Below are 25,013 nucleotides of genomic sequence, written 5' to 3'. Positions count from 1 at the left end.
TTATAGTCTCCCACCTTAAATGGTCTAATATATCATCTGAGATGCTTTATCCATTTAGCTCCTCTTCTATTTTCCTTAGTTTTGTTTATATATTAAAATATATGTGTATTTAAATATAGACATATATTTTAGTATATAGTTTATATACTGTATATAACATAGAAACTATATAAAAAGATAATATATAGCATATAAAAATATATATACGTATAAAATACCATACTGGATATTGTTTGACTGTGTCAATATCTCTCAGAATTATCAGTCAAAAGATACAATTTACTTCATGGTTCATTTCTGCCCTTCCTCTCAAATGCAACAGGGTCTAATTTCTTGAAGCCTCTACATGATTTCCATAAATTACAGTAATAGTTAAATTAAACATGCATTGTTAATACATGAATTAAGCAGTGCTCCCCTCTTTTCCATATATGTAATTCTTCAGTAATCTAGTCTGGCTGTAGTATACATCTGAAAGTAGATTATTACAAAATACTTGGTCATGGCTTAAACATTCTTACAGAAATTCAAGAAAAAACGCACAACCAAAACAACCCCCAAAAATTCCACTTACATCACTAGGTACAGATTAGGAATGAGTGCTTCTGAAAAATTCCACCTTGCTTTCCATTAAAGTAAAGGTGCTGTTAAATTCAAGGTGCATATATATTCTAGAGAGCACTTTGAAGAAATATCAGCTTTACTAATTGCTTATTCCAAGATATTTTTCTTTTTGCAATCTTATTGCTTAAAAGAACAAGCTAAAAAACCAAGCCCCCTAAGACAGAAGTGCTTGGGGAAATAGGCTATTTACAGAAAATGCAAAATAACGATGAAAGAAAAGAGAGTGAAGTAGAGTGATCTCCCCGGGAGCATCAAGAGCATAATATTTTTGCTTTGCACATACTTTTATCTTCCGTTACCAATATGAATGTACTTGTACAAGAAAAAGGTTAGCATGCGTATTGTCAAAAATAAAGGACGTGATGTCTGTAGAAATCTACTCAAGAATTATTTTTCTCCCTTCCCAGAAGGTGGCAATAAAGACACATACAATGAGCTTCACCAGAAGCCTTCCTAAAACTGTTCTTGTCAGCTGTTACTGAGCAGCTCTGAAGGAAAATGTGTTCAGTCACCCATCACAATCAGTGCTATTTCATCTCTCCTGAAATGCTGTGAAGGCCTTTCAAGCTTGATAATGTACACAGGCAGCCATGACTGCTAGAACAACAGTGTCCTTAAATTCTCCCCACCACAGCCCCATGCCTCCTCACATCAAAGAAAGCAGCGCTCTTCTAGAGTGCGCACAGCAATGCTTAGAAGGCCTATCATTAAACTGCACTGGAATTAATTAATACACAATGAACAACGTGCCACTTTTAAAGCAGCATGACCTCTGAAAAGTGACAGAAACTAAGACAATTACCCCTATTTACTAAATTGCCACTCAAGCTAGATTTAAAACCAATTTTAAAAATTTCAAAACAGATGCATGCTCAACCTTAATCACAGTGTACCTCAAATCGACTGTCTCCCTGCATCCATTATCCAGTGGTGATAATGCAAATACAGCTTTCTTTTGAGACCTGAGGGAAGACCAGCATCTCTCAAATACAAAATGAAACAACAGTTTCAAAGGCAGAATTGAAAGTGCAGAAACTGGCTACAGTCAGAGACAGGCTGCTAAAGGTTATTATGATTTCAAGTACTTAGCAGTTATTGCACTCTGTTAGAAAAAGGTAAAAACCCAACACTTCCCTAGAGGTTTTGTTCTTGTAAAAACAGAATGAATGACAGACCAAACTGATTGCACCTGGATAGTCCTCCTTCCTAGAAATGATATTCTAGTCATGATTTTTAGGAACCTGCCACTTCTAGGCCACCGTCTTGACACTGCTATTCTTTTGCTGGTGTTATGCAGAAGAGAGTATCTGCACAGGCTGCTCCCCTCGTGGCACAAGAACCTCTGGTCCCAGTACTCCTCTAACGTGCAAGGTGAGACGAGATAAAATGAGAGCAGGATGCAGTGCTGAAAGAAAAGCACTTCCATGCAAATGAGCCTAGAGAGGCTCAGAGACATAGCTAGAAGGCTTGGGAAGCCAGTTACCCAAAAGAATTGAGTAATAAACTTGTGGACAAAAATCAAGCCCATGTTAGCTAGATCATGTCCATATCAGCCTTCTCTGTGAAAAGCATCAAAGGCAAAGCAGATTTGTACCACAGTGACAGAATATCTCCCAGTTGTAACTTAAACCTACTGTACCTAAAAATCAGAAATTGCACAAGCCAGCTGGAGAGCTGGAGAACTAGCACTGCTGACAAGTGACAAGGGTGTCATACGGTTTCCCTAAAAGCATGCAAATGGTGGGCAGTGCCAAGGGTAGTGCTTCAGAAGGTGGCAAATTAGCCTGTTTTCTGCTCTGATTACTAAGATGTGGCCTTCTCAAGGAACAGCTAGCTAGTGAATTTATCAGTCCATGCTGATGGACTGAAGCTACTCCAGCCCAGCCCCGTGAGGAGCCAAACAGGGCATCTGTTTCTTTCAGTCTGTAACTTTGGTTCCCCTGCCTGCCTTTGTGCTCCTCTGGTCTGTGGTTATGGCTCTCCTGTGATGGTCCTGGGAGGAGTGCTGTCAGGATGTTACCTGGGTTCCTCTACCTCTGCGCTCCTTCCTGTGTGTGTAGACAGGCCTTTTATCACACAACCTAACAGTCAGTACTCTCTCCACCTTGGTCATCAGTAGAATAAATAAAGTACTTCTCTCTCTTGAAGAATTTGATTCAGTAGCTATAACCTCTGAGAAGCAGGAAGATTAGAACCAACCATCCTGTTCACTGTGCATCCATCCCCTACAGGCACAGTAAGTGGAGTCTTTGTAACTGCAATACAGAAAATAATTTGTACTCCTCTACCCCTCACTTAGCAAAAAAGCTGAAAGTTTGTGACCAGATACTTGAAGTATTTTTCATATGGGCTGACTCATCACAGCTCTGAAAGTGCAGTTCTCATCCAAATTAGTAATGAGCCCGATCTGCAGAGAAACTATTGACTAAACCATGTTTAGTGCTGATAGTTTTGCCCTGTCCATGTGTGAAATTCTCACTTTTATAACTCACTAGGAAAAAAAAAAAACATAGCTCAAGTGCCCTACCAACACAGTATGTGTCTAAATGTGGCTTCATATTACAGCTCACATCTGAGTATATATCTTTTGGATTAATCCCACAATAATGCATGCTCAAAGCCACACTACATCTGAAATGGCTTTGTTTCCTTTTCAAAAGATGATCCATAATCATGCTGAATTATAATTCATTTAAAAGCTTATGAATGTTCCAAATGCTGATTATTTCATCCATACAGGCTGACAGGTAAAAGAGATAACAAGATCTAATAATTTAATCAACAGAACTGGTTGAATCGGTTAGGGTTTAGCATCCCTAAACTCTACTTTAAAGGCATGCCAAAACTCTTGAGAACTCCAAGAATATCAGAAATAAATTCTAGTGCACAGCTCTGACCTCTCATTCTTTTCTGTGACAGATTGCTTCAGGTGCTATCTTAAAAACTGACTGAAATTTTTATTGTCAGTCTAAAGACACTGTCAGTATCATCCAGGGAACAGAAAACTTCCCTGTAGTTCTAAAAGCAAAATCTAGAGCTCCAATACCCCAAAAGTACTTGGAGCCAACATCTCATTTGATGTAGATTATTCTGTATACCATATAATTTTTCAGTCAAGGATGTCAAACAATGGATCTCAGATACTGTAATTTCATGCAGCATTTTCTTTTTGCTGCACCCTTTGCAAAAACAATAACTTCCAATTACTTATAAAAAGAAACAAAGGTTTTAGATCTAGTATTAAGGAATTTTTTTTTTGTCACAGTAGCAAGTCTACAAAGATTAACTCTGTGGTCTTAAAACAAACATGTATGGGTGGGTTTTTTGCTACTTTGTGGAAAGTTGAAACTATGGCCTTATATTCTATTAACAATCCCCTGCTGTGCCTAGACAATTTGTTTAGTGGATGCAGAACAAATGATTATAGAGTGATACAGTTAAAACGTTTTTCTGTGTTCATATTCCTTACAGTTGCATGCACTTTGTGACAATACATTCAGAAATACTTAAGACAAGGTCCTTTGTATTATTTTGACCCAACAAACCTTTGTATTTCTGACTTAACCCCTGCCTTCCACATGCCAACATAAAGCTACTGTTCCTAAGGCAAGTCAATTCTCCATGGCTTGGTAAAGAAAGCCCAGTGGTTCCTAGTGTCACTATCCCTGAACAGTCCCAGAAAAGAATGAGAGTTCCCATACAACCAGTCTTTTCTACTGCCCCATTGATATTTGTTGCGGGCTGGATTCAGATGATTAAATAAGTACAGGTGACATTCAACTGCAAGAAAATAAACCTTGAAACTTCTGCTAATCTTTTCCAGCTATGAATAGTGACTGTTCACTCTACTCCTGCTCAGATTTTGGTTAACACACAGCTCATGTTAAGGCCTGATGTAAGCTGGGAGCAGCTCCATTAGGTGAGAGCAACACATAGGCAAACACAAGGCCAGGAAGGTCTAAAGGTCCTTATGCAGTCACTGCCACCTGCAGCCATCCTCCTTGCATACTGATTGTCTGGCAGTTTCTTCAGAATCCCCTAACTCATGGCAATGGTACAGACCAAACTTCCAAGCTGGATGGTATAAATGTCAGCTTACCCCAAACGATTTTGAAATGGATCCAACAGCAGCCAGACTGCTGAGACTTTTGTGCTTCCCAGTGTGATACAGGGGGTGCCCACACCATGACAAGAGGAGCAAGAATGAGCACTCTTACTGTTGGTTTGGCAACGAGTTACAAGTTGCAAGTAACGAGTTATGATTAGAGAACTTCTGAGTTAGAAACCTCACGAATTAAGTGATAAGCTAGTGAATTCACATTTTAGGCTAGTCAGTACAAAGGGGACTGAGTGCTTGCTTGATGTGTGTGTTTTCCTTCCTAGTAAGCAAATCTGAGTGATCCAAACGGACCGTGACAAGCACACCTAACACTCCCTGCACAACATCAGATGCAAGTTGTGCAGACTCTGATCAGAAAACTGCTTTTTTTCCAATTGTTCTCTTCAGTCTTGCTTCTCCAAAATGCCATATGACAGTTGAAGTAAATGCTGCATCCAAATAGGTCTCAGACAATCAAAAAACAAGCATGCTTGAATCCAGCTGAATGTCTGCAGAAAACAGGGGAAGAACAAGCAAACTTCACTTGACAGAAAAAGCCAGCTTTAAGAAATTACAGGTTTTGCATGAAGTCTTGCACATCAGGACTCAGATATGAGCTGCCAATACTATGATACAACTCTGAGGCATCTCACCTCTTCTCACCTCCCCCCTTGCTTGTCTGTGTTCAGACACCATATGTTTTTGTTTATGGGTCCAGGGGCACCACTTGGAGGAACAGACTTCAGCCCTGTTGTGGCCCTAAAGCAGGCCACTGGGTTAAGAAAATGTCTTTAAGAGAAAAAATGCCTAGTTAAAGTGGGTCCCACCAACCATACTAGCACTGAATATACTAGCTGTCAGGGCAGGTGGGTGGGTGGGATGGGTGCAGGGAGAGGGACTTGAGTATGAGAGGAGCATTGAGGGGAGTGGGCTGTGGGAAAAGGAGGCGCAGTGCTTGCTGCGGACCAGACCAAGTGTTTCTGGGCTGGATGTTTCCCACCCCTGCTTTAAGCCTTCGTGGATCCCCTGTGATGACATCGTGGCCTCCCAGGGGTCCGTGGACCATAGGTTGAGAATCACTGGTCTATAGGAAAGCCAGAAACAAAACTAATATGCAGTCCCTGTTGCTGATCCTTAAAAAAAATCACTCAAGCTAGCTTTTTCTCTATGACAACTTTAACTCTAGTTTACATGAAAATCTGACTTTGTCTGTACTCTATTCTACAAGCAGAGAAAAATCAAGTTAGCTTTTCTGTTTCTACATTATAAAAAAACCACTTTAATAAGCAATTTATCTCTATTAGCAAGGGAACCCAGTCTTTTTAGTAGCATACTCACAAAACCCACCACAACAGTTTTCCAAAACCCACCACAACAATCTACTGTGTGTATAGCTACTCCCAAATTAAGAGAAACTAAAAAATAAGAGAAGGCTTTTCTGATTCTTCAGCATCTCAAATGAAACTGTGGACATGTGGTTTTAAACCTGAGAACAACAGATTAATTTTGCATGTTAAAATAAGAATGCATAAAAAGTATATGGTGCAATTCAGGACATCTCATTAATGGTCAAGTAAATACTCATTTTTGTTGCATTTATCATTCTCAACGTAGTCCTTAAAAAACTATTAAATGGGAATTTGGTGTGTAAATGGATCAGATGATCGACTTACATATGATTGGATGATCACCAGCTTTTTTTCCAATAATACTATCCTTTAAAGGCTGTTTTTGGGAAGTCTAGACATATGCACAGCTGCACATGGAATAAGGTATAGAAGCACTGAACCCATGTACTATTGCAACAAACCACTGTGACAGTAAGTGCAAGTTTACTGCTCATTTTATTTTCTATCATCTCTAGGCACCAATGACAAATCTGACAAGAATATATTAGAGATACTTGAGAAAACAGAAAAAATCTTGATACTGAACTTGTTTGTACAGCTTTATATTCATGTCTGTTTAGATATACATGACATATAGAGCATTAAATATGAACTGCCAGTGAAGGTCAAATCCTTTGATAAAGGTTATCTTAAGATTTAGACTGAAAACATCATTAATGGAAAAGATATCCCTCATTAAACTAACTTTAATTTCATTTGTTCTTCTGCATACCTGTACCACTTCACAAATTCTGTTGAAGACTCTGGAAAGTCAAAGTTCATCTTAAGCAGCAACTTAGTTTTACAATAAATAGTGATCATATCTAAAGAATAAAATAGCTTTCTCAAGATAAAGAAGGGACCCTACAAATACTCATCTTACTCAAAGTGCTGGAACACTAAAAAATTAAAAATCAAGAAAAATGATCAGGACTTAATTCAGGAAAAAATGACTTGGGCAGCAAGGCAAATAAAGGTCTATAAATAGAGTTTAAAGATGATTGACAAAAAAACCTGAAAGAGAAACTATTTGTCATTTGCAAGGATGTTATCATCACTCTGAACAGCAGATACTGGAAAGTGATTTTGCTCAACATCTTCATTGTCACCATAAAAGAGCACTACCGAGTAGCGGAGACATCTGAGACGTCGTCTGCTTAATGCTGTTTCAGGGCAAACAGAACATAAGGAAGAAACACGAGCTCAGTGATTGAAGGATTCATTATATTTAGCGGGAGAGAGGACTCTATAAATGAGGAGAAGGAAGGAAATATATTTTTAACTCAGGTAGGACATTTGCTAAAGCCCTGTGGAAGTTCCAACAGGCCAGCATTGTTCTGAAATGCATCCGATACAGAAAGAGAACAGTTCAACTGCTGCAGATACATATATATATATATACACACACACACACACTCTAGATTACAGACTACTCCCAGCTGCTGCCAGGAAGGAAAGAATTTCTCCTCTCTCTCATCACATATACTGAGAATAGTACAGATCTACTTTCACCTCATGATAGTGTCAGATGAATACTGCTTGGGAGCTGAGTGCATATTTTTGAAGGTAAATCTGCCGTAACCTTAATAATTATGCTACTTATAGAGTAAAATAAAGTAGAATGCACAAAGATGTCTACATACTAAATTAAATGCACCTCAAAAGTTTTAAAGAAGCACAGGAAAATGGGTTAGAAGGTTACCAATTTTGTCTCCCCATCCCCTCTTGACAGATTTATCTAACTTGTTTTTAAAAACCTCCAGTGACAGACATCCCATATACTCCCAGATAATCCATTCTAGTATTCAGTTTCCCATTTGCAACTCATTCTTTACATCTAAATTTCTCTTGCTCATTATTTAAATCCACTGCTTCTTATCCTTATCACAGCAGACATGTAAACCAGCTTGTTCCTTTCCTGTTTGGAGGATTTTTAAAAATATATAAACCAACCCATGACTTTTAATTACCCAGTCTGACATTACAATACAACATCATTATTTTCCATGTCTCAAGAAGATATTCAAACCCACTGTAACAAGCAAGGATTTTGATACATAGGATTAATCTAGAAAACATTCAAGCCACTGGATGGATTCCCAACCAATGGTCATCTCAGCAGAATGCAGGACGATAATCAAGAAACCCATTTGCTCATTTATCAGGACAGGAGAGACTCCTCAGAGGCTTTTCTGGAGTAGAGCTGTCAGTCAACTTCTGACTTGCTGAATATTCTTTTAACTTTCAGACAATTAAATAGACTTAAGTAACAAAGTAACTCACTTTCCAACAGTTTATGCCTGTACGCAGTTTAGAAGAAATGAATGCTGCTCTCAGTTACATTGTTTTCACTCTTGCCCCTGTATACACTATTAATAGTTACTCAAGGCCATTCAAAAGCTATTTTATTTTAATTCTGGTAAAATCTTACCCTGGCAACATATATTTCAATTAAGACAATGGATCACATCAATTACAACACTAAAACTCTTAAATGTTGGCAAAAATAATTTCTGAATAAAACATTTCTTCATGGAAGTACCTCAGCAAAGAATGGCAAAACAATTTCAAGCAAAAGGCAGTTGACCATCATTCCAAAGACAGGTAACACAATCACAGGGATTTGAGAGTTAAAAAGACTTGAAGTATCTGCTTTTTTTTCTCTCAAGAGACAGTGATGGAAACTATACTGACGTAGCTTTAAGTTCTCTTGCACATCTCGCATACTACTCCTAAACCTATGCAGCCTTGTGTTGCAATGAACCCTGCAAAGCTGGCAAAGGGACTCTCTGCTTTATACATTTTGTCCTGTTCTGGACTGGGACACAGCCATCTCCTTCCCTCTTTGACTACAATCCCTTTTAAACGGCAACCTTTTCCTTTCTCTCCAAATCAAGTAAACACTTGATTTCACAGTTCTTTAGGCAGCAGCTGGGAATGGTTCACTTTTCCCCCCATCTCAAAAAGGGCAATGTTTGGCCATGTTCCAAGAAAAATGCAACCAGACATCAGGTCTGGCAAGAAAATCACTGTTTGGTGTTTATTTATAGCATGCTTAGCGATATGCAGTGTAGAGGAATGTTGCTGTCTCAAAGAGATTAAAATCCGAATATAAGATTTTACTATGACCACAATGCAAAATCTTGAGACAGAATAACTGTTTTCAAGTGCTAATCAAGTACTAATCAAGAGTATATAATTTCTTGCCAGTTTTGTGAGACAAAGGATTTTAAAAGGATGTGTGTGAAAGGAAACCAGCTTGGCAAAATCTTATCTGGGGGCTTTCTGAAGACCCCAGCTGGAAACAGTCAGTTTGTCACACTGTAGGCAATGGATCAATCATTTTAGCATATCAAGTCCTTTTAACATATTAGGTATTTAAATAAAAAAACAAGCTTAATATTTCAGTTGTCTAAAAAACAAACTTCTGGACACAGAGCTGGAAATTATTAGGCCACTGCTACCACAAGTCTCACTAAAATTACAATGCAAGTAGAAGAGAAGGGAACATGCAAGGACAGAGAGCAAATAATTGTTCTCACTTCCAGAGCTGCTCCCTTTCTGGATGCTGTGCATCATCTGATTCTGGACTGGGAGCAAATGACTCACAAGAAATCAATTTATTTCTAAAGTCATGATTCCCCTCCAACAATGTTTATACTAGTGCTATGGTTTCCACAGTAACTAATGTATTTGAAATTAAAGAAAAATAGTAAGATAAATGGGAATAATAAAATATCTTGTGATAGTGTGGGTGTGTGCAGCACTTACTGTTAATAGTGTGATTTGGAATGAGTTCCAAGTTGCCTTCTTCAGCAACGGCTTTTCCATTGAGAAGTAACATGGCTCCACATATCTGCATTACTAACACTTTACATTTCACCAGTAAAAAAAAAAATATTACCAATGGATTAGCTTGTTTTTGAAGCAAAATCCACCTTTATCATATTTGAAATAAGTATCTTATCTGACCACATTCTGAGTGGTGTTTCTGTTGAAATCATTAAGATTTTGGATCACTACTTTTTTTTGGTAGCGTTAAGGTCTTTACCCTTTAGCTTGAAGTTCTGCTGTCAGTCAGCAAATATCTTGAGTGATATGGATTTACTTGTCAGCTAATATCACTGCACACCAACTGAGGGACTGCATACAACCAGTTACACACCGAAAAGCTGCTCTGTTTGAAAAAGGTGACAATGTCATGAAATGTAAGAGATTAAATATTTTTAAATCTCTGTAGCTTAATTTACCATAACAAAATTATTCTAAGGTGATTCACTGATTCCATTAAATACCTAGGACATGCAGAATGCATTTCAGCACGTATGCTGTTCTTGAAAATATTTCACACTTTCATTAAGAAGCCCTAGTCAGCCAGACACAAGAGTTTGGAGTACAGAGAAGAATTCTATGCTGTCCAGCCAGGATTAAGTTCGCAGGATAAGCATGTGGGAGACAACCTTATTATTTGCAAACAAAGATAGCAGGATTTAACAGCAGGTATTAGATCTTATTTACTAAAAAACAGAGACAAGGAAAATACCGGAACACAGACTTGATTGGTAGATATGCAATATAATCTATTTAGAAATGAGGGTGGAAACAAGGCTTGCATTAGTCCAGTCTTAACAATCACCCTTACTCTGTCAATAAGCACAATAACAAAGTGGATATAAAACTATGAATGGGAAATTTTGTTGGAATATTTTTCCCAGAAGTGTGGTGGTGCAGTTCTTACCCCTCCCTGTTGGGCTGCTTGGTGCTAGGTGATTCCACCCATCTCCCCCAGTGTTTACACCAATCTGGAGATAAGGACTGCTAAGGTTACGAGCCTGGCTCCTGCCCCTCCCATCCTCTCCCATCTCTTCTAGCTGGGCGTGAGCAAAAGGTATCTGACAAAAGTCAATTATCTTGGACCCTATAAATTGCAACCACAAGGGAGACCCTTTGAGCTCTCTTGGATTGCAGCGGGCCTGTGACCAGCATCTCCCCTGAGCTGGGACGCCTCTCAGGTACCAAACCCTTAAGGTGTCTGCTGCCAGAGCTCACGGAAGGCCAGGGCGAACTCCACCCGCTCGAGTCTCAATTATCGCCCGTTGAGGAATGCCAAGTCATTGTGAGCATTTACTCTAAACTAGAGAGGGAAATTTTACTTTGAGCTAGCTTCTCTTTCACCCGCTCTTTCTTTGCTTACTGGTGTGTGGGTACATACTTCATTCTACTGGATCCGAATACTTTCATCTCTGTGTGTGTTTGTACGTTTTGTGTTCATTCTACTGGATCCAAATACCTTTGTTTCTGTATGTGTGTTTGTACGTTTTGTGTATGCGCATGTACATATGCATAAATCAAGATACCATGAAGTTAGTGTGAATCTTGTCATCCTAGAATCTGTAAATAAGTTGCTATTTCATAACATCTTCTAAATTATTTTGTAAATGATCAATTCCTGTTATTTATTAATAAATCTAAAATTCCTGTTAAATCATTACCGTGTTAATACTTTCAATACTTTTACAAGAAGATACAAATATCATAGGTTAAGACATCTAGGACAAGTGAGTATTGTATTACTTGAGAGGCACACAAAATGGGATCTTCATTCCACACTCTCCGTCCCTTGCTGCTGCTCCCTCACTTTAAGTAATTATTTATTTTACAGAGTTATACAACTTGCTATTTGTACTTTTGTCTGAGAAAAAACCCTAATACTTTATTAGGTTGCCTATTATGGTTGCATGGGAACTATTAAAGCATTATCTGCACGCATTTGCCATTTCAGAGTTACTCAAAACCACTTTTGAATTAGATACTATTTGCTCAGAGAAGATAAGGCCCCAGTGCAAAGAATGACAGACTACGTCATGCAGTTGAAACGGAATACCAGACTAATTCCTACTGCTGCAAGACTGACTTAGCAAAGACTGGTTAAATAATTGCAAGCTCAATATAAAATAGTGATAATTATTTAAAGTCCTTGAAAAGATTTGGAATGCTTACCTCAATGACTCTTGTTTCAAAATCTTCGTAAGTTTCTGTTGGGAGAAAAATAGAGTATTACATTTCCTTGTATTTCTCACCTATCAGCACAGCTCCCTGTAGCTGGTATAATTTTAAAAGAACACAATTTTTATGTAGCTGCAATTTATAAATTAATGTCAGCAGTAAATAGAAAAGGTAATCATTTGAACAAACATATCTAAGTGAGCTTTCTTAGTTGCTTCCTGTTTAGAAGACCTCAAATATGTTTTTACTTGACTCCATTATTCAATCTCTTTTACGTCAGTGAAAAAACAGCATATAGCTCTTACTTATAAAGCATAGAGCTTTTTCATTTCTTCAGTAAAATCAACTTACATGAAGAAAACTACCTTTAAAGAAAACCCAGTTAAAATGATAACTTCCCAGAAAGTTAAATACTACTGGTTATAATTACTATACAGCTCCTGTTATAATTAAGAGATGACAACTGTTAAATACATTCGTTGTGCTCTATTAGTGACCCTAACCTGCAATCAGTATCTCTGCTTTTTAAGTACCATGCATGCAGGGAAGCAAGATGGAAACAGTCTTCAAAGACTGTCCAACCTAAATAACCAAACTAGCACAAAGGAAGAAAAACAATAATTTTCTTTAAATAGTAAAGCAAGACATACAAATTTAACTGCTTTTTTGAACATCACACAGAAAGCAAAGCTGATAGAAAAACTGAGACATCCTCGGAATCTGTTGAATATTTTGATCACAAGCTAAGCTATACATACTCTCCAAACTAAATCTGAAAATTTCTTCTGGAAATCACTGCAACTCACCACTTACACTGAAGCATTTTTGTTAAATTTTATCTTATATTCTTCCTAATTCTTTTCAATTGCAGAAATGCTATGAAAAATAGCTATCCATAGCATGTTATGAAAACAGAATGTTTTGGGTTTTCACTGTCTGGCAGTGTAAACTGCCTTTTTTCCTAAACACTGCTCTAAAACTCTAAACAAACCCCAAATTTCGTATACATTGAGCAAAATCTGTAAATGGTTAAAAAATAAAAATGTAAAGCACCAAATGGTCACTTCTATCATGACCAAACTATTATCCAATATTTTTCAGAATATTCTGAAACTTGTATTAGACAAGCAACAGGGATTCAAAGAAATTTTAAGTATTTGGTACATATTTCTGTGAAATTTCACAAAGGGGAGAGGGAGGATAAAACAAAACAATACATAGCCACTTCAAATAATCAAGAATCACACAGCCAGACTTTTTTTTTTCCTCTTTCAATTTCAAATTCTGCCTGAAAAAATGTATTTGCAATCAAAGACAATTACAGCATCATTTATTCTGTCTAGTAACAGGGTGTTTTGCATTGTAAAATAAAGATTGCTTTTATGCCACATCTTCATTCAAGTCTTTTCATCACCGTAGCAATGAAATACTGAACACAGAGCTCCGCTCTGGTGAACATTACATACTCAGCTCTTAAGTGGCAAACGTATCCTTCCCAGCGCACAGAAAGTAAGTTTTCTGCTCTGTCATTACAAGGGACTTTAAAGCAGTAAGATGTTTCTGAAATGCCTTATAACATTGTGGAAGAGGAAAGAGCAAGAATACTGGAGAGCTCCGGGCATGACATGGGCATCTCTACATGTACTGTCTGAGAAGACAGTAAGTCAAATGAGAGAGCACAAAACCATGCAAACTGCAGCCCAGTCACATCTTACCCACAGGCCTTCACCCTGACATACGCTGTAAGAAAAGTCAGCAAGCAAATCCCTTAGGCTTGGTTTTCAGCAGTCCCACCAGCATTTCTCAAAATCCATATTACAGAAGCAGGCAAAAATGCTGCAAATCCAGATACTGCCAAAAAGATCCCATTTTCTTTGAGTTTGTTTCAAAACCTGATGACCACACAAACACCTGAATATAAATTGCAGATACATTTGTTTCCTTTTATGCAATTGAGTGCATAATTATAATTGATCTGTGTTTTAATACAGACACATTGTCCACCCAGAGTACCCTATTATCAGCTTGGCAGTGGAAAAAAACCTACTGACTTTGAAAATAACTGACAATGGAATAAAATGCAACGTCTTTGTATAAGAAGCAGAATAGATAAGAGATCCTTCCAACCTCCTGCTTTTCCAATTTATCTCATGAACAGAGCATTTCAGTATAACATAGAAGACCAGTGTTAATGAAAGCATTTAATATTTATTTGGTGTAGTTCCAGTGAAATTCTGCAGAAAAGCTGAAAACAGTGTAATGGTGAAAAACTGGGAACTCATTCCTTCACCAAGCACTGCTTTGTCATTTACACATAACCTCCCATGATTATAAACATGATCACCTCAGCACAATTTAGAGATCTGTTAGTCTATAAGAAGTAAACTTCTAGCTCACAGTAGAGGCTATGAATGCTGACAGGCAGTCTCTTCCCTCTCTGAAGCCTCTTCACTTGCAGAGAATCACCATAAACTTGGAGAAAAATAATTTTATTTCCAACTGAAAAATACTGTTCTTTCTCTACTCATAGCTGCCACAATAAGTAAAGGTGTAGGGGAATAAGATCCCCCCCAAAAGAATGAAGCATATACAATCACAGCATGTCCCCAATTTTTAATTACTTTTTTTTTAACGTATCAGTCAATTTCAATCAAATTTGCCAGATGTTAAAGGCTAACAATATTGAGGTTTCTACAAACTTCCTATACTTGCTTTCATTAGCAAATATGAATGCTGGTGAAGGAAGCTGCAACATAATACTCAGCCTCTGTTTGTTACTAGACAATCTAATACCAGAATACTAGGAAGGGCTGAACTGCAGAAATCTCAATCAGAACTCATTCTTGCTTAGACACCAGGGAATCCAGCCATGCCACAGTCTCAGGCCAAAAGGATTCATTGAGTTTGGCAGTTTCAGGTCTATTCCTCCTACCACCTTGACAGTGCTTTGCACACAGCCAGTGGTCCAGTTCCCCTGCAAAATCATTAATCCTTTGAATAAGAAGATGCTGAAAGAACTATCAGGACCTGAAAATCCCTGCAATTTTTAACAGATTAAAAGGAAATTAGCGTATACTAATCAGAAACTGCTTTTTCTCAAGCACTATAATACAAGCTGACAGTTTCATTTTCCTATTTTGATTGTAGTACACTTTCCTATTTTTGGCAAAACTTGACCTGGCGACTACAGCTTCCACACAGCCAACTTTAATGCAAGTAATCAAAATCAATAGTATCAGCTAAAAGCAAAATCAAGAAAAGCACCAGAAGGTAAAATTCATACATACATACATAATGTCTGCAACAGCTGACACTTCTTTTAGTGGAATAAAATACTTGAAAATATATTTGAATTTAAAAACAATGCAGTCTTGTGTTCAAAGTATGGAACTAGAACCATGAAATTTTCTTGACTTTTTGCATATTCCACCACTGACTTACAGGGAATTTCGAACAATTTATTGATTTCTCAAATCTTCTATTTTTCAATTGTAAGATTCAGTGATACTCTGCCAAGTGCATTGTCACGTCACTGCCTTCCATGGAATATCTGCTTTCAAGGTAATGAAATTAAAACTCAAAGAGATGGCAGGCAAACTCTCCTTATTCACTAGGTAAACATGAGGGAAACTATATACCTCAGACACTGCAGCAACAGAAATCACAAAATCATCTAGACCAGCTACAGGAATGGAAAACCTGGGAAGGGAACAGAGAAGTAGTAGACAGCAACAACGGCATAAATTTATAAAGCAGAAAGATACAAAAATGCCAGCATAACTTCAGTCTACACAGACGAGGGCATTATATCACAATGGAAAGACAATGCTCTTACTATCTTATGGCTTGGTTCAAAGCATGTCTGAATTTTAATATCTAATAGAATGTAACCAGAAAATATTCACAGACTGAAAGAAATTAAAAAACAAAACACCAGACAGACTGGGGAGCAAAGGTGACTGCAAGAAGATCAGAAAATAATATAATTGTGATTCCATGCATGTAATTTCCCATTTACGTTGACTTGCTCCAACATATGTTCCAAGATCCAAGCTTGCACTGGGAGAACATATTCCTGGACAAAGAGCTCTGAAAACATGAACAAGCTTAGAATGACTGCAACAAGTCTGAAACAACAGTGCTAGAAAACTTCAGCTGTCTTAGCTCACCTTACTACAAAAGCCTACAGAAAGATGACAATAAACACACAAGCAACACAAGAAAAACTCAGCTGAATACCAGTAACAACTCACTTTCATATCTAAGTAGTTGAAAAGCATTAGGCTTCTAAATGTTAAACAAAGCTACTGTAGAATTTCTAGTGGTCTGAATAACAGCATTGTTAAAAAAGTTAAGGTCACCTCTCTCCACTCTAGGTATGGGACCTCTAGTTTCACTATGATATTTAACTTGGCAGCAAATAAATAAATAAATAACTTCTATTAGCTACATTCAAACTACATCATCTTTAACCATATTTTATTATTAGACCTAGAAAAAAAAAAGCCTGATTTATCCCACAGGATCCTTTAAGAAACTATAAAAAACTATGGCTATATTTCATACTCAAGACAACTGACGATGAACACAGAAAAGTATTTCTATACTTCAAGACTCCTGTAAGTCTACAACATAATACAGTACTCTGTAATACAGTATAACATCATACAGTCTACAACACAATATAACAACATATATAACAACAATAACAACATAGTCTAACAGCTATATTAAACTAAGCAGTGATTTAACAAATCTCACTTGTGTTAACACAACTTGTTCTTCGATTTAGCTGCCTTGCTTCAGGTATGGGCACATAAGAGAAGTACAGGAATTGATTTTCGATCACAGGAGAAGTCTGGATCTCACTTTCTTCGAGCCCCTTATCAGAAAGGCTAAGGAAGACAAAACTGACAGATAATCAGTTTTCTTACCTCCACAAGGACCTGGGTCAGGAGGATCTAGAATGACACCTCCCCAACACTTTCCACTCCATCCTCCCTCTCTCTTTACTTTTGTTTTTCTTTTCTTCTCCCATGTATCTCTCTGTTGAACAATATCAGACTGAATTCTCTCTTGTTCTTCTTTTTTTCGTTGGGTAACTGTCTGGACTCTCCCACTTTGTATCACAGGAGCATTAAGACCAGGCCAGAGGAAACCAGAACGTCCTTAAATTTAACAGAGAAAAATTATGGTTTATGCCAAATCAGGACTGAAACTCTGCATGCTGGAAAAATGCAATAAAATGGAAGGTTCTCACATATTTCAAGTGCATTTTATGATACAAAATTTACATTTAAGAACTAAGAATAACATTAAAAAAATCATATCAGGATTTTTTTTAAAAGACAAAAATATCTCAAGCAGTTCTGACACCACAGAAATTAACAGCAATTTATTAAGAAACACTATACATGAAAAGGTCAAGACATGTCTTCACCCCCTTATTTGTGAATCTACCTTCACCAATCTCCTGGCCTCTATTGAGATTCTTCCTTAGCTTTTTCTTCCTTCTCTTTCCTCTTCCTTTCTTTACTCCCACGCCAGTCTCTGCCAAAGCTCCTTTCCATAGCTCATCAGCTGTCACTGAAATAAAAAAGCTTTCATAAGTAACGTACAAGTACAGCTTACATTGGAAACTGAAGCTGAACATAAAAAAACCCCCAAACCTTGAAATGTTAACCCTTGCTTGATCTTTCCTGGGATTTAAACTGTAGGATTACTGCCTTGCTAAGAAAGTGACTTCCTATCATGTATGTATGTATGTATCTGGTGCAGAGATGTGCCTCTACCCCTGATGATTGCAATCAGACAGGGACACAGCCAGGTGCATAGTTTTTAAAAGGATTTTCAAAATCAATTTAAAGGTGAATGTTCCTAACCAGTAAGGTATTAATTCCCAGGCCATTAAAAGAAAATCATTCATTAGTAACGCAGAGCTGCAATACCTCTAAGCACTTATCCAAGGACAAATATCAATGACAGTCAACTTGAATCACTCCTAAAAATATCCAAGGGTTAGCCTACTTTAAAAAGCCACAAAACACAAGAAGTTAACCAGCAGCATAAATCTACTGCTGTTCTCCTGTTCTGACAAAATACAAGGTCCCCCTTATTGCCTGTATAAATACAAAGGAATGTAAGGAAGAAGGAATGTAAGACACTTAAAACAGCCTCATCACAGAGCTCAGGCTTTGGTTAGGCCTCCTCACTCGATGGCTGTCTACAGGACATGCACTGCCTTAAGATGTTTCACCCAATGTATGAGAGCATGACTTCGGAAGCATGTATTTAGTAGTTAACTTCAAACTACTATTTGCCAAACCCACAGAAATACAGGATATCCTCATAAGTTAGACAAAAACAAACACACCAAAATGAAACTGATGATGTGAAGAAGACACCACAGACAATATTTCATCCTTTAGTCCAGACAAGAAGGCTATCACCACAGAATACACAAGCATCGCCACTGTTATATTTGCAGATTAATGCTAGTATGTGTTTCACCCGGGGGCAATGTTACTATGGCAGTTTAAATCTCTTGTCTTCTCTGATTAGAAACTGATTTTGTTTATTTAAAGTAGACAAAAAAAGTCAGTACGCACTTTTAACCAGGGGAATTAAAATAAATATGCTCAAATCCCTACAGTTTCCTATCAGCAATTCATGCTTGTTAGATTGATGCATGTGAGAGATCCTGTCTCACAGACTGGCAAAATGCATTGGAACTGGGGAGACTGTGCTATGTTGACAACACAAGTGAAGGACAGGAGCTTTCCAGGATTTTCAGAGGTACCACTAAATGCCCAAGTTTATTTCTGTACTGAATAAGTTTGTATAAGGTGTCAAGGTGGCTATCCCAAAGGTATGATGCCCATCTTTTCAGTCAAAAATCCTTTTCAAAGTGGGATGCATAACTGTGATTCTTTTTTGAGAAGTATAATCTTGAATCAAGTAGTTAAAGCTCAGTACACTGGAAAGTAAGCATACAAGAAAGGACACACAACTCTGCAAGTCCAGGAAGCTACAAAACAGTATTCCCTCAAGATGGGCAACAGCAGAATGGCCTAGAAAGTCACTACAGATCTAAGTAACATATTGTATAATAGTACAACAAGCCAAAATATGTAATGTAGATTTTGGCTGTATTATAGACCAGTAGAAATTGTGTATTATAGACCAGTAGAAATTGTGTATTATAGACCAGTAGAAATTGTGTATTATAGACCAGTAGAAATTGTGTATTATAGACCAGTAGAAATGCCCATGGAAAACAGCAACGTTTATCCCACTTCTTATATGTGAGGCAAGAACTGTATTTGCTCCTAGGTAGGCCTTAGTCCCTGTAAAAAAGAAATTTCTATCTGAAATTACACTCTTTTCTAGACATTCAAGTGAACCCTAATGCCCAGAGGTTTATGGTTAAAAAGAATCCCACAAACAGTAACTGTACCAAATGGCTTGAAATCAGTGTCTGAACTGTCAGCAACTAAAAAAAAAATTTCCAACCAATTACAACAAACTGATGCACGCAGCTACGTGCTAAATGAAAAAAAAAAATCTTCAGCTGCACAGAACTCAAACAGAAAAACTCCATTATTGACTCATCATATTACTTTCAAAAAAAGACAAACTGTGATAGCTACCAGACTGTCTACAAAGTAGTGAACATTACCCTAAGACAACACTGCATTAACGTTCAGTATAGAAAAAGACTGGTGCTAAGTAGGTAATGCATGATGCAGCTTTCCATGTTCTAACATGGACTGCAGGACTGTTGCATGAGTTGGAAGGCTGACAATCAATCATGCTAAGCTTCTTAGCTTATTCAGAAAACACTGTGTAACCAGCAATTTCCTTTTTTTATGATAATCCTGCTAGCCTGGAAACATGGAATTACAATAAAGGTATTTACATTTTTCTTTGCAAGGTTATTTTTATGCTGGAACGGTTCCCCAATCTACTGCAGTTTGTGTGGCCTCACAAAGGGTCATAACAGCTAAAAAGGAGGCTGCAGAGGGGCAGCAACAAGTAGTTTAGAGACAAGAATAGGCAGCTGTTGAGCTGGTAATATACTAAAAAAAAACTCCCATCGCTTTGAGCTGTATTCTAAATATCTGCATGATAAAATCACTTAATCCCAATACAGGAAAGTAGCAAAAGTCACAGAGTAAGGAGGTTGTTTCTACAAAAGGAGACCAGTCAATGCCAACAGATCGAGTGAGATGAGGTCAGATTGAGTCAAGTTTTGGCCTCAAGCACCGCACAAATTCTGACAAAATTAGAACCAGATGAAAATGTCACATTTGGTACCAAAGTGCAGTTCATCTAATCAGTCTATAATAATATCATAATCTGTTTGGAAAGCAGCTGAATTTAATCAGAAAGCCTACAGGCTACAGAGTTGAGAGTTCTTTAAAAGATGGCAGATACCACACTGATTTTAAGACAAAGTGACAAGAATGGAATATGGAAGGGATAGGCTGCAGTCAAGAAGATTACAATGGTGGGGACATTGCTTACGACAGACAGACAACACAGCAATGAAGAAAATAAAAATCTGACCATAAGAAAGGTCAGTCTGACTCAGCAGCAAAGCACCAAAATGACTGGAGAGCACATACACAGGCAGGAGAAATGTCTTGGAGGAAATAACCCCAAACAGAAATGAGGATCACTGTACTGCTTTTCACATTTGCAGAAAAGCTCTGAAATGAAGACAGTACAGTAGGTAGGTTTTGCACCAGGGAAGGTTTAGACTGGATATTAGAAAGTATTTCTTTCCAGAAGGGGGTGTTGGGCGTTGGAGTGGGCTGCCCAGGGCAGTGGTGGAGTCCCCATCCCTGGAGGGGTTTAAGAGTTGGGTTGACATAGCGCTGAGGGATCTGGTGTAGTTGAGAACGGTCAGTGTTAGGTTAATGGTTGGACTGGATGATCTTCAAGGTCTTTTCCAACTGAGATGATTCTGTGATTCTGTATGCAGTCTCTTAGTGATTTGTAGCCTTACCTTTATTTTGCCTTTGTAAAATGGGAGACTCCATGTATTCCTCCAGAGTTAAAACAGACCCAGTCATAAAATCCACTACACATTTCTAGTCAGTTATCAAAAAGCACATATCTACTAACTGAAAAAAATAAAAGAAAATGTGTCATATATAAGATTTTATTTTATGGCCTAGAAAAAGACTGTTGAATTTTGCTGAAAGCATCCTTTATGCAAGCTGATTGCTAACAACTGCTAATAGTAAGTTTGTATGACACCACTCCATTTTGCTTAATCTACGTAAAAGATGTTTGTAATATTTTGAAAAGGATTTGGTTTTGTGTCTTTTTATACTATCCCTGAATTTCAGGAACCAGACAGCCCTGGTGCTTTCTTCAGAGGAAGATTAATATTAGACCATACCTCAGTAACTCACAAGTAACAGTACCTTTTTGTTGCCACGAGGGCAACAAAAAAGCTTTTACAGGTATGTCAGTGATAAAAGGAAGACTAGGGAAAACATGGGCCCTCTCTGGAAGGAAAAGGGAGACTTGGTCACGTGGGATATGGAGAAGGCTGAGGTACTCCATGACCTTCACCAGCAAGGGCTCCAGACACATCAATCACCCAAGTTGCAGAAAGCAAAGGTGGGGACTGGGAGAATTAAGAACTGCCCTCTGTAGGAGAAGATCAAGTTTGAGACCATCTAAGGAACCTGAAGGTGCACAAGTCCATGGTACTTGATGAGATGCATCCATGGGTCCTGAGGGAACTGGCAGATGAAGTGGCTAAACCACTATCCATCATATTTGAGAAGTTGTGGTAGTCTGGCAAAGTTCCTGCTAACTGGAAAAGGGGAACACAACCCCCATTTTTAAAAAGGGAAATAAAGAGGACTTGGGGAACTACAGGTCAGTCAGTCTCTGTGCCTGCTAAGATCATGGAGTGGATCCTCCTGGAAACTACGCTAGGGCACATGGAAAACAAAGAGGTGACTGGTGACAGCCAACACGGCTTCACTAACAGCAAATTGTGCCTGATGAATTTGGTGGCCCTCTACAATGGGGTTACAACACTGGTGGATAAGGGAAGAGCAACTGATGTCATCTACCTGGACTTGTGCAAAGCATTTGACGCTGTCCCTCATGACATCCTTGTCTCTAAATTGGAGAGACATGGATTTGATGGATGGACACTCGATGAATAAGGAACTGGCTCCATGGCTGCACTCAGAGTCAACGCCTCAATGTCCAAATGTGTGTGGGGTGATGAGTGGCGTTCCTCAGGGGTTGGTATTGGGACCAGCGCTGACATGGACAGTAGGATTGAGCGCACCCTCAGCAAGTTTTCAGATGACACCAAGCTGTGCGGTGCAGTCGAAAGCTGGAGGGAAGGGATGCCATCCAGAGGGACCTTGACAAGCTTGAGGGGTGGGCCCATACAAACCTCATGAAGTTCAACAAGGCCAAGTGCAAGGTCCTGCGCATGGGTCAGGGCAATCCCAAGCACAAACACAGGCTGGGTGATGAGTGGATTCAGAAGGACTTGGGGTAGTAGTGGATGGAAAACTGGTTATGAGACAGCAATGTGTGCTCGCAGCCCAGAAAGCCAACCATATCCTGGGCTGCATCAAGAGAAGTGTGGCCAGCAGGTCAAGGGAGGTGATTGTCCCCCTCTCCTCTGCTCTCACGAGACCCCACCTGTGTGTGTCCAGCCTGGGGCCCCCAACATAAGAAGGACATGGACCTGCTCAAGCAGTCCAGAGGAGGCCACAAAGATGATCAGAGGGCTGGATCACCTACCCTGTGAGGACAGGCTGAGAGTTGGGGTTGTTCAGCCTGGAGAAAAGAAGGCTCTAGGGAGACCTTATAGTAACCTTCCAGTACTTAAAGGGGGCTACAGGAAAGATAGGGAGGGACTCTTTATCAGGGAGTGTAGGGATAAGATGAGGTGTCCTGGTTTTGAACTGAAAGAGGGTAGATTTAGATTAGATGTAAGGAAGAAATTTTTTACTGTGAGGGTGGTGAGGCACTGCCACAGGTTGCCCAGGGAAGTTGTGGATGCCCCTTCCCTGGAAGTGTTCAAGGTCAGGTTGGACAGGGCTTTAAACAACCTGGTCTAGTGGAAGGTGACCCTGCCCATGGCAGGGGGGTTGCAACTACATCATCTTTAAGGTCCCTTCCAACTCAAACCATTCTATGATTACCACAAAGACTTGCTGTAAACCATACCAGAAAAGAGTATCCTAGATCCCGATGAACTGAGATTAAAAGCAGATTTCTCTGCCTCCTGCATGATGAGTTCCCAGCTTGCTTAGAATATAAACTACAAAGACAGACAAATAGCAGTAAACTGGAAAACTGAAGGGAGTAAAAATTTTGTAAAACAGTCAAGTAGGCTCACTTCTTCCACTTACAAGTAATTTTTCCTTAAGCTTTTTGCTGCCTTGTGGCAGCACAGCAGCAGAGATCCAAAGACATTAATATTGACATAATAAAAAGACTAATGAACATGTTATAATAAACATGTTTCTTTCAATGTACTGTTGCCCACTAATGCCATTACATCTATGCATCTGTATTACCTTAGGGAACTTAGTATGGTCTTTTCAACCACTAACATTCTCTTCCAGGTTTCAGCTTACAATATGTACTTAATTTATTATCAGATGAATTCTAAAAAAGTATGATATTTCAACCCCTTTCCTCCTCCAGAGGCCAGTGGTTTTGCCACCATCTCCAAAAAAAACGGGATTTGGAAAAAATATTTCATGTTTTATGTGTGTGAAGGAGCATCTGCAAAGGGAATGTGCTGCTTACGCATTCTGTTACAAATTGCATGATAAATTACACAGTCTAGACTCAGCTGCTTAATGACCACAAGGAGATATTTTTTCTTAGAGACAGGTCAAAGGCTTAAAAATCAACTCCTCTAGGAACGAAGCCTCACTATACTCAAGTACAGAGGGCATTTCCTTGACCTTGTCTTCTTGGACAAACACATGCTTACCTGTCTACAGAAAAGAGAATGCACTCATCAGATCATTTATATGCATTCAAAAGCAGCCAAATTCATAGAAGAAAAAGCCACCTAGAACTATAAATTAAAAAAATTTCATGTCACAAATCACTGAAGGTTGAGATGTTTTTCTAAGGAAGCATCCCTACATGCTCATCCAATTCTTAACTTTCTTCCAACAGCATCAGCTGTTATTGGAGACAGGATGTTCGGTTAGATGGACATTTGGTCTGATGAGGCAAAGTTTTTCTCACATTCTAAAAGTTCATTTTTAACTTACTCCTCTAAGACACTACTGTAAGGTATAGTTTCCATATTCAGTATCTGTTGGTTTTGAAAGACATTTCTGAAAAAACACTATGGACTCGAAGTTCTTAGAAAACACATTTCTATCACCTCATCACAACTGGAAGCACTGAGAAGTGATTAAAAATAGGCCAAGCATTAAAAAGGTATGAAAAGCAAATGATGGGCCCACTCTCAGATCTGGTCTTTAGGTATAGCTGAAATAGGATAAGAATAAGGAAAACAACATGTCAATTATTTGTACAACTTTGACTCTTAGAGATTCCAGTTGTAGAACAAGACATCATTGTATCTTGTAGAACAAGACATATTAAAAACAAACCCATATCTACTCTTTTGTTCTCTGACATGGTTGTACTTTCAAAAGTCTACGTTATGGCTAGCATTTTAAGGATGTGCATCTTTGATAAGAACTATGCAACTGTATATTAGACAGTGAAAAGTCTGTTCATGTTCCAGACAGCTTACAAACAAATTCTTCACCACTGAGAATTGCATTTCAGTATTGGTTCTGAACAGGCAAAGTCTCGAGAGAGAGGTCATTTTGTTAGTGTTCATGAACAATTAGTATTAGGTCATCTTTCCA

General features: G+C 38.4%; 1 protein-coding gene across 1 annotated transcript in view; it reads right to left on the bottom strand.

The window, feature by feature from the left end:
• The window catches only part of MRPS5 (mitochondrial ribosomal protein S5), a 65,894-nt gene that overhangs the window by 22,064 nt on the left and 18,817 nt on the right, over positions 1 to 25,013 (bottom strand). The window contains exons 3-5 of the mRNA XM_074864262.1: positions 17,578 to 17,703; positions 17,052 to 17,285; positions 12,112 to 12,146 (exon numbers count right to left, since the gene is read on the bottom strand). Of these exons, the coding sequence (XP_074720363.1) occupies positions 12,112 to 12,146; positions 17,052 to 17,285; positions 17,578 to 17,703 (395 nt within the window). The remainder of the gene's footprint in view (positions 1 to 12,111; positions 12,147 to 17,051; positions 17,286 to 17,577; positions 17,704 to 25,013) is intronic.

The sequence above is a fragment of the Strix uralensis genome, chromosome 3 (genome assembly GCF_047716275.1).
Source record: "Strix uralensis isolate ZFMK-TIS-50842 chromosome 3, bStrUra1, whole genome shotgun sequence".
Classification (NCBI taxonomy): domain Eukaryota; kingdom Metazoa; phylum Chordata; class Aves; order Strigiformes; family Strigidae; genus Strix; species Strix uralensis.
Note: the sequence above shows the minus strand (reverse complement) of the source record. Positions and strands in the feature narration are given on the sequence as shown.